Raw genomic sequence first — 10164 nt, forward strand, 5'->3', positions numbered from 1 at the left:
CCAAGAACTAACGAGATCATTAAGGCTGGCAGGAGTGGCGAGAATTGGGCTTTGATTGAAACTAAGTGCCAACGGGGCTAACATTAAAACGCACTTATCAGCCGGGTCCGTCAAGGCCAATGTGGTTCTTGCAGCTGCTCCTCCTCCTAATCGGGAGCGAAGTTTAAGCACCAGAGATCCGCGGCATCCGATAAAGCAGCGGCTAAAAATAAAAACCCAGCGAAGGAGGAGCAGGAGACACCAATGCAGCTGCAGATGCATCAAGGGTGTATCAAAAACTCATTTTTGAGGGGGTTTAATACAGATAACTTTAGCCTTACAATCTTGCAATCAAATATATAATATTAATACATTTAATATTTACGAAAATGTAAGTGTATCAATTTTCCAACATTTTATATAATTTAAATCTGCAATAAATAAATAGTAGTTACAATCTTGATTACAATCTAGATTCAATAATTCTAAAATGTGTTTTTAATTGTTTCCTGGACCCGATTAAAAATGATCTCATTATTTAATAAAGTAAAGAAATCCCAAGCTTTCTAGAAACAAGATTAAATATTAAAATGCAGAACTCCTTAAAACCCCTTTTGGACTCCACCTCTGAATCGCATGACTGCAGTGTCCAAGTTGTGGCCAAATGTGGCCCTTGGCCTTCACTCACCTTGAGATGCCGTTGTTGTCGTCGTCGTCGTCGGTTGTTGCCACAGTTGTTGTCGCGGCCCCGTTGCACTGTGTTCGGACACAAAAAGGAGGCTGAGATGCCACAATGCAGCGGCAGCAACAACAATTGCATATCAATTACACGCTGGGCTGGATGCGGTCTTTGGCCTTGATGGTACTCCCATCCAAGGCCCTCGAATCGGTTGCAGTTGCAGATGCAGATGGCAGGCACCGATTGCTCCCCCAGCGAATGCCGGCGGAGGAGCTGTCTCTGCCTCCCCCATTTGAGTGCACTCCAGCCTTGGCCACAATTAAACCAAATTGACACCGCCTTCAGCAGGAGGTGAGCACAAAACACCAAAAGGGGGAGTGAGAGGCGGGCCTGCAACGTCCGTTAACGACACAAGTGGACAAGACAACGCGATCGCCTCGTTTGCATTGAAGTGCATCTGATGGATACATCTGAAGAAAAATGAAGGAGAATTTACAGATAATACTTCTTAAACTATGGAGAAATATGTTGTTTTAATATTTATTTTTAATTTGCTTATCAACTGTACATCATGTTTAAATTTTATATAAATAAGCATATACTCATTCTTAAAATATTTTATTAAAAAGAAAAAAGTAAAAATTCAAATTGACAATTTGTAGCTATTTTGGCGTATGATGATTTTGTCTAAAAATAAAAGGAAAGCAAATAAATCTAATTATACTGTATCACATATCAACACATACATACTTCTATATTTTTTTATACCCTTGCAGAGCAAAAGGGTATTATAATTTCAGTCAGAAGTTTGCAACGCAGTGAAGGAGACACCTCAGACCCCATAAAGTATATATATTCTTGATCAGCATCACGAGCAGAATCGAAATATGTATGTACGTCTGTCCGTCTGTCCGTCTGTCCGTCTGTCCGTCTGTCCGTCTGTCCGTTTCCGCGCAAACTAGTCTCTCAGTTTTAAAGCTATCTCGCTGAAACTTTCCCAAAAGTTGTGTAGTTGTTGCACGCAGTATATAAGTCGGAACGGGCCGGATCGGCCGACTATATCGGATAGCTCCAATACAAGAGAATGAAATAAAAAATTCTTACTCTATTGTTTTTCATCAGATCGACTTGAATTCTTCAAGATGGCGTTTTCTAACTGTTATTGAATTTCGGATTAAATTTGATCAAAATCGGATAACTCTATCATATAGCTGCCATAGGAGGGATCGAAAATTATATATAGAATTAATGGAAAAAAATTGATAACATCGTTGTTTTTCATCAGACAAGTATGATTTTTGGAATATAGAGTGTTTTTACGACTCTTGAATTACGAGTTAAATTTGATCAAAATCGGACAACTATATCGTATAGCTCCCATATGATCTATAGTCAAAAATATGGAAAATGAATAGAAATATCGTCTTAGCTTCGATGTTGTCTAGCCTTTATGCGTTTTGTTCGACATATTTGATGACTGCAAGGGTATATAAGCTTCGGCTTGCCGAAGCTAGCTTACTTTCTTGTTTTAAACTAAAAAATATATATAAATATAATATATATTTAATTTATTGCTTTAAATTGTTACAGTTTAATTACAAATTCATTCTATTAGACAAATGTTAAAGAACATTCTTGTGTCAATAATTTTTTTGAGTGTGTAAGAATAGTAAAATCAGCAGGGACAGCAGGATCTGATTGGCAAGAACCTCATCCAGAACGAGACCTAGAACTCGCACAAGAACCCGCTGGGTATAAAAGGAAGTAGGCTCAAGCTGGGCACCAACAGTTACCAGTGAACTTACAACCAAGCCTCACCTGCAGGAATCCTCAACCATCAAACCATGAAGTATCCACTTCTGTTATTGGGCAGCCTCAGTTTGGCCCACGGACTGGCCTTGTACTATCCGTATGTGTACACCGCCGAGGGATCAGCGGTTTTCACGCCCACCCAGCGGCAGTACATCGCCCAAGATCAGTTGGGTCAGTACTCGTATGGCTATGCGGAACCGCTGTCCAGCAAGCAGGAGACCCGCACCATCGACGGAATCACCAGGGGAACCTACAGCTACCGGGATGCAGCGGGAAAACTCCAGACCGTCGACTATGTGGCCGATAACGAGGGTTTCCATGTGGCAGCCACCAATCTGCCAAAGGCCGTAGTTCCACAGGAGTCGCTTGGCATCGGTCCGCGGAGCCTGGTGGAACATCCCGTGGAGCATCCCGTTGTGGTGCAACATCCTGTCAACCCGCATCCTGTGGTCAAGCATCCCGCTGAAGTTAATCACCCGACTCTAGTGGAAACAGGTAGAAGTGTTCAGCCAGAGGTTCATCCCCGTGTGGAGCATCCTGTGGAGCATCACTCCGTTTCCGGATCACCTGTTGGCCACTCCCAGTTGCCCCATCCCGTCAGCGATACTGTAGAAGTGGCTGCTGCCAAATCTCTGCACCTGAAACGCGTCGAGGATGAAGCGGTGCGCAACCAGGTGGTAGCTAAGGTGGTGACCAAGGTTCCAGTTCCAGTGGCCCGCAGCCACCACGTTGTGGTTCCAGCTCCCGTCTACGGGTACACAGTTCCCCGGTACTACTCCCCTGGTTTCTACTACTGAAGGAGAGCTGAAGTAGTCTTCGCACGATTTGGTTCATCATTGCAAAGTTTCGAATTTAAAATAAAAATTGTCAATCAGTCGGAAGAATGTTTTTTTTTTGGGTTTCTACTGCTGAGTTGGAAAATAGTTTCCATTATAATTTTTCTAAATATTCGATGTGAATATTTGATTATTTATTTATGAATACAAATAGGAAACCATCTATAGATCATTGATCCCTCAATGTTACTCTCAAGATTTGTCGTTCTTCATTGCCTTCCATTTACCTAAAACTATTTCTTCTTTATTAAACTTTCCCTTTCATTCGAATTTAGTCTTTATTATCACAATGTATGTACAATGTATTAAATTCAGTTAAATTAAACATCAGTTTTAAGGCCAGAATGAGGAAATTGGGTGGATAATTATTATTATGTTGGATTTACCGCGGCAAAGGAATCCGGTTGTACTGAACCCTTTGACAGCTTAACCCCAGGACCGGAACCCGCTCACTCGGACCCTGGCCTACCTCAACCTTTTGGCCCCAGTCCAACCCATCACATACCGCAAACAGCATAAACTCCTCATAAATGTAAGGCGAATTTTGATTTCAATTAAATTTAATAGCAGCATAAACAACCGCAAAGGCAACAACCGAAATAACTGAAACTGGAAAAAGGTAGCCGGCATGTCCTATGGCCCAACCCGGTTCCTTGACCCCTCATCGGCAATCCCAGTCTTACACTGAGAGAAAAGCAGTTAAAAAATATAATATACACATCAACATTTTTTCATAACTTTATATGTAAACATTTAGTTCATAATTCATAAACTGGTCATAATTTGTACAATTATAAAGGTCAATTTTAATTTGAAAATTTAAATATTTTTTTAAAGGAAAATATGTATGTCTAATCTTTATATAATATAAAGATATATATATTTTATATAATATAAAATATATAATAATTTTGATATTTAAATGTATTTTTTTTTTTTAAGGAAAATATATCTAATCTTTTTGTAATTAAAAAAAATTGCAATTGAAGATTATTGAAGACCTAGAAAATTTAATATTTTGTCAAGTCGGTTATTATTTTTCTCAGTGCAGGCAAAGACCCACTGAAATGAGCCTGATTAAGTTCTTGCTTTGTGGCATTGCGGAACGTTGTTGGTTGTCTCCGAACATGTCCACTATCCGATCCAATGCGATGCAATGCGATGCGATACGATATGAGTGCGGCTGCCCCAGTCGCAGATGAAAACAAATTGCGGCTTTTGTGCTCAAATTTATGCTGAACTTGTTGAAATCGAAATCGACAAAATATTTATGTACGAAAATGCGAGGAAGCAGAGGAAGAGGAAGAGGAAAAAGGAAAAAGGAACAATAATCCAGGCTGGTGGAATATGAAAGTAAAACCCAACCGGACGACCTTCCTGAGAACGCACGAAATTGTGCATTTATTTTTTGTGGCAGGAAGCGCCGCCTATAAAAAGCAGAATACCCAACCGAATCCAGCACAGAGTTCTCTAGAGCGAGTACTAGTCCACCACACTAGCAGCGCCTTAAAAAGATTCCCCAAAAAACCGAAACCTATATAAAACCAAGCTTAAGAAGATGCAGTTCCTCGATCTTTGCCTTATTTTCAGTGCCATCGTTTTGGCTGCCGGCTCACCGATCTTGGAGTATGGAGTTCCTCCACAGACTTCAGATACTATTAGTCAGTATCACACCCAGGATGAGCATGGTCAGTACTCCTATGGCTACATGGCACCCCTCTACTCCAAGCACGAAACCCGCACCGTGGATGGAGTGATCCGGGGAACCTTCTCCTACGTTGATGCCCATGGCGAAACCCAGACGGTGGACTATGTGGCCGATGCCGAGGGTTTCCATGTGACCTCCACTCTGCCCAATCAGCACGCCAATCAGGAGACTCCGGAGGTGGCCGCCCTGCGTGCCCAGCATCTGGAAGCCCACAACCAGGCCAAGTTGAGGTTGGCAGGGGATTCCTCCGTTGGTCCACAACCCGTTCAGGATACTCCCGAGGTGGCTGCCGCCAAAGTTGCATTCTTCAAGCGTTTCGAAGCCGAGAAGCTGCGCAATCAATTGCTGGCCGATAAGAAGGTCGTGGTGATTGCTCCTCCATCGCCAATCGCCGTGCGTTCCCAACCCGTGTATGTCTATCAGCCCACCACAGGATTCGTCTACAACTACCACACCAAGAGCCAGGCTAAAGTTCCCTCCAGGAACTACCTGCCAGTGGCCTAATCACTTGAATACCATTCCCCACAAAATTCTGTTAATTGTTGAGCAATAAATGATGCAAATTGGAAATTAAAAATTCAAGCTGAGTTGTATTTTGTTTTATGTTACTGCATCTGAAGTTTATTGATTTATTAAGTTAAGGTAATTCGAAGTATGTATTTTATTTCCCTCAGTGACATTTGTAAAGTTATCAAAATGTAAAGTTTACTTAATTATTAATCTTAAAATATCCTAAACACGTTTAGAAAGTCTTTATTTAACAAAATTGATCAGCAACATTTTCAAATTATTTATATTAAAAAAAAACACATTTTAATAAATACATATTCAGTAAAACAGCAGAGACCGTCAAATGTCCAGCAGTAGACTTAATTGTGTCAAGATGTTGAATTTAAGCAGGTTAAAAATTCATCGTGCACATTATCAAATCATAGATATCCTTAAAACAATATAAAATACAAAAAAAACAACTTTAAATAAATACGAGTCATAAAAACAGGGAAGATCGTCAAATGTCCATCAGTAGTCTTAATTGTGTCAAGATGTCGAATATAATGTAGTTCATCTTACTGCAAACTTGCTTTCAAACTAAAACCAGAAATAGAAAATAAAAGAGATTTTGAATTTGGCACAAAGGTGCTCTGTCTTGCATTTATTCTTAGGAAACACATCATAGTTATACCTCAATCTTTTTCACGATCATAAGCCGGCCTATATCCATCCCCAGATCCGTTCTTTTAAGCCATCAATTGCGTTTGCTCACCAATAAACTGCGACTGAGGGCAACTGGTCGCAGGGTTCTCAGTTCCGTGGGCGTGGTAACACTGTACTTGGTAGTGGGCGAAACCAGAGTGTAGTAGGCCCCGATCGGCACACGCAGATCACTGTTGTCCAAACGATCCTCGAGCAGTTTCTCGGCACTGGCCAAGTCGCCGAGCTTCAGATAGCTGCTGGAACTGAGATCGGCCAGGGAGTAAACGGTGCGCAGGCGCAGATCTTCGGCGTTGCGATCGGCGGAAATCGATAGTTGTCGATCAATCTGGCGATCATTCTGCCGATTGTTGCTCGACTCTTGGTTACGGGATTGATCCAGACGCAGATTTTGTCGCTGATCTTGACGGGTTTGGTCATCTTGTCTCAGATCTTGTCGTCGATCTTCACGCTGATCTTGTAGACGATCTTCTCGCTGTTCTTGCCGACGATCTTCTCGTTGATCTTGTCGTCGATCGTCTCGTTGATCTAGTCGTCGATCTTCTCGTTGATCTTGTCGTCGATCGTCTCGTTGATCCTGTCTTTCTTCTTGCCTCAAATCTTGTCTAAGATCTTGTCTCAGATCCTGTCTCAGTTCCTGCCGCAGATTCTGTTCCAGACGCTGTTCTTGCCTCAAATCCTGTCTCAGTTCCTGTCTCAGCTCCTGCCTCTGATCCTGTCGGATTTCCTGGTCCTGTCGTTGCTCCTGCTCCTCCCTGCTCCTCTGCAGATTGCTGGCTCGCTGACGATCAGCCAACATGGCTGCAAGCTCAAGTCGAACTCTTTCTAGAATGGCCGCATCTTCATCGCTGAGACTCTGTTCCTCCGATTGCTGATCCTGATTGTTGTTCCTGCCCTGTTCCTGCTGTCTTCTGTCGCCTTCTTCCCGCAAACTAGCTTGCAAAGCCTTCTCCCGCGCATCTCGCAGAGCATTCAGGTGCGAGAGACGAGCCTGCTGCACTTCCTCCGTATCGGTGACGGGCAACGGAGCCTTTCCCTCGTCCACGGGAGCTTGGGGTTGGTTACTTGCCTCCGCCTTGAAGCCCTGAAGACCATTGGCCTCGTATCGAACCGTTTGGAGTTTGCCATCGGCATCCACGTAGGAATAGAAGCCACGGGAGGAGCCATCTCGGGAGGAGTACTCGGCACGGGCGGCGTTGTCATCACTGTAGCCGTAGGAGTAGAAGGCCCTCGAAGTATCCTGCTCCTGGTAGCCACCACTTGGTCTTTGGGGCAACCCCGCCGCTGTGGTTAGGGCCAAAAGGCCTGTGAGAATCGTCCAAGTGAAGCAGTGCATCCTATTCTTCTGATTGCTCTTGTGGAACTGATGCTGCAACTGCTCTTCGGTGGGTGTTATATACCACCTGCGGGTAACTCGAGGCGCCATCCAAACACCAACCACCCACTAGTTCACCCGCCCAGTCTGCACAATGACCTCGAAATCCGCAAGTCGCAAGTCGATCCGCGGCAATCCGATTGGTGTCGATTGCTTTTTGGGCCTCTGGTTCGCTACCGCACGGATGTTGCAATAGTGAACTTAATATTGAGACACGGATCCATTCATTGCGTAATTGGGCGGCACTTCCATCCAAGATCTGTGTCTCCACGGATGTGGCAACCGCAACCTGGATTCGGGCGGAAAGCCAATGGGGGAAGTCTATTTGTTCGCATTTATGGGATAAACATCCATATTCGATTACCCGATGCGTCTGGCACACGCTTCGCTGTCTGGCACAGATATGCGATCTGTATAAACAATTGGGACTTTTAATATATTATATGTTAGATATAGGAGTTCTTTTTGTATAACTTCATACTTATCATCAAAAAATTAAGAAGAAGAGGACTATGTGCATAATTAAAAGATATTGTTCTTTTTATTTTTCGGCTTAACCCAATAAGAACCAACTTATCTTTTTATGGGTTATTTACAAAACATTTAATATAATTTTTTTTTCTTCCGATTGTGGTGACCTTCAGAAAAGCATAAAATAATAAATTCACATATAATATTTGAGCCTTAGCACTTAATATATTGTAATTCCTACAAGACATACAAAGTGTCTGAAGCATCTTAAAACCCATCTTCTATAATTTTTATCTTTGACCGACTAAGGCGAAGAGTTTGCCTATATTTTTAATTGTGCTAAAATTGGAAAAAGCTTCATAAACTTTTTGTTTAGAATAATTTAAATTATCATAGATATTGACTGCCAATAAACCAAGGTTGTAAAAAGAATTCCCTTTAAATATAAAATATTACGACTTACACATTTTTAACTTGTTTGTTTCTTTACAAACCTTTAACTCGTGTCATTCATATTAATATATGCAGCTAACTTATTTGTTAATATCATTATCATTAATTAGCATAACTTATATCACATAAAGTTAAAAAAAAATACGAAAATATACTAAAAAATAAAAAAAAAACTATCAACAAAATTTGCATTATTACAAAATCTGTGTTTGAATTTACTTTTATTTAAATGAGCCTTTATCTAATTAGTTAGGATTAGTAGTGTCATCACTAGTTAAGCTTATGCAGTTTCAAATAAACAAATGTTATTTACTTCTGAGAGAAAAACAGTAAAAAGCTCCGTTAGAGCTTAGAACGGAGAGCAATAACGGCAGAGTGTTTATCACCATTTTCAGATCTTTTGGACAGGGGGTCGAACTTTGGATCAGTTAGCCCATTGCCGCCGACAGAATTGCACGGAATTTAGCAGAGCAAATAAGTTTATACAGTACGACATGGATTTAACCGGCAAAAATGTGGTTTACCTTGGCGGATTTGGCGGCATAGGCCAGAAATGTGTGCAAGAACTACTCCAGCGGCCAATTAAGGTCGGTTTACCATTAGAATATAAACAAAATAAACTCTAATTAATTTATTTACTAGGCTCTGGCAATTTTTGATTTGGCTAAGAATGCTGATTTGTTGGCTGAGTGGAAAGGCAAACATCCCAACACGGATATATTCTACCAGAAAGTGGATATCACCAAGAAGTCGGATATAGATGCGGCATATAAGGCAACTGCCGAGAGATTTGGTCACTTCGATGTGGTGGTCAATGGCAGCGGTCTAATGAACGATCGTCTGGTCGAACTGAGCATTCAAATTAATCTGGTGAGGGAACTTTAATTAGTTAACTTTAGCACATCTTTAAACATACATTTTTCTTTACTTAAGCTGGGAGTTATCAACAGTACTTTAACCGCTTTGGAGTACATGGACAAGGCTAAAGGCGGTAAGGGTGGACTCATTTTGAATATATCATCGGTAGCTGGCCTACAGCCTACTGCAATTATGGCCATTTACTCGGCGGCCAAGACGGGTGTCACTACTTTTACAAGGGCTCTGGCTGTAAGTATTAAAGAACTATCTATAAAGTTATGTTGTAAAACTAGTATAACAAATATTTTTTTTACAAATTTAATTAATATATTAATTATACTTTCAGAATCCCTTTTTCTTTGCACATTCCGGCGTTGGCTTTGTTACCATTTGTCCGGGATTCACTGACACTGGACTTTTGGAGGACATTGGCAGCAAGACGACATTTACCTACGAAACTCCCATGCTGGCCATGTTCAACAAGGTGAAACGACAGAAGGCGGAGGATTGCGCTAGAAATTTGGTCCTGGCCATAGAGACGGCCAAAAATGGAGATGTTCTTATGATCGAGGATGGTAAGACCCAAGAGATAGATATGCCGGTCATGTGGAAACCCACTTTTGTAGAATAATATCTCGTTGTTATTGATATAATGAAAACCCATAAATATGTACACATGTTATCTCTTTCAATTGGTTGGTGATTTATAAATAAATGTTGATTAAGTTAATTGAGTTTTTTCTATACTAAGCAAATCCCACATTAACCGCAAGAACAAATC

The 10164-nt window shown here is 41.4% G+C and overlaps 4 protein-coding genes across 4 annotated transcripts; 3 read left to right on the plus strand and 1 right to left on the minus strand.

The window, feature by feature from the left end:
- Window positions 1–2502: 2502 nt before the first annotated feature.
- Window positions 2503–3267, plus strand: LOC108089305. Its single transcript, XM_017187481.1, has one exon. It carries the CDS (start codon window positions 2503–2505, stop codon window positions 3265–3267), a length of 765 nt encoding a protein of 254 aa, XP_017042970.1.
- A 1597-nt stretch (window positions 3268–4864) lies between these two features.
- LOC108089306 (cuticle protein 6) lies at window positions 4865–5518 on the plus strand. The gene has a single exon (XM_017187483.1). The coding sequence runs from the start codon at window positions 4865–4867 to the stop codon at window positions 5516–5518; it is 654 nt and encodes a 217-aa protein (XP_017042972.1).
- Window positions 5519–6057: 539 nt separating this feature from the next.
- Window positions 6058–7637, minus strand: LOC108089358 (trichohyalin). The gene is made up of 2 exons (XM_017187536.1): window positions 6198–7637; window positions 6058–6103 (listed from the first exon to the last, which is right to left on the minus strand). Exon 1 carries the CDS (start codon window positions 7560–7562, stop codon window positions 6261–6263), a length of 1302 nt encoding a protein of 433 aa, XP_017043025.1. The 5' UTR covers window positions 7563–7637; the 3' UTR covers window positions 6058–6103; window positions 6198–6260.
- Window positions 7638–8943: 1306 nt separating this feature from the next.
- LOC108089503 (alcohol dehydrogenase-like) lies at window positions 8944–10113 on the plus strand. Its single transcript, XM_017187808.2, has 4 exons — window positions 8944–9112; window positions 9168–9395; window positions 9459–9632; window positions 9730–10113. The coding sequence occupies exons 1-4, from the start codon at window positions 9020–9022 to the stop codon at window positions 10012–10014; spliced, it is 780 nt and encodes a 259-aa protein (XP_017043297.1). The 5' UTR covers window positions 8944–9019; the 3' UTR covers window positions 10015–10113.
- Window positions 10114–10164: the final 51 nt, after the last annotated feature.

The sequence above is a fragment of the Drosophila ficusphila genome, unplaced genomic scaffold (assembly GCF_018152265.1).
Source record: "Drosophila ficusphila isolate 14025-0441.05 unplaced genomic scaffold, ASM1815226v1 contig_286, whole genome shotgun sequence".
Lineage (NCBI taxonomy): Eukaryota > Metazoa > Arthropoda > Insecta > Diptera > Drosophilidae > Drosophila > Drosophila ficusphila.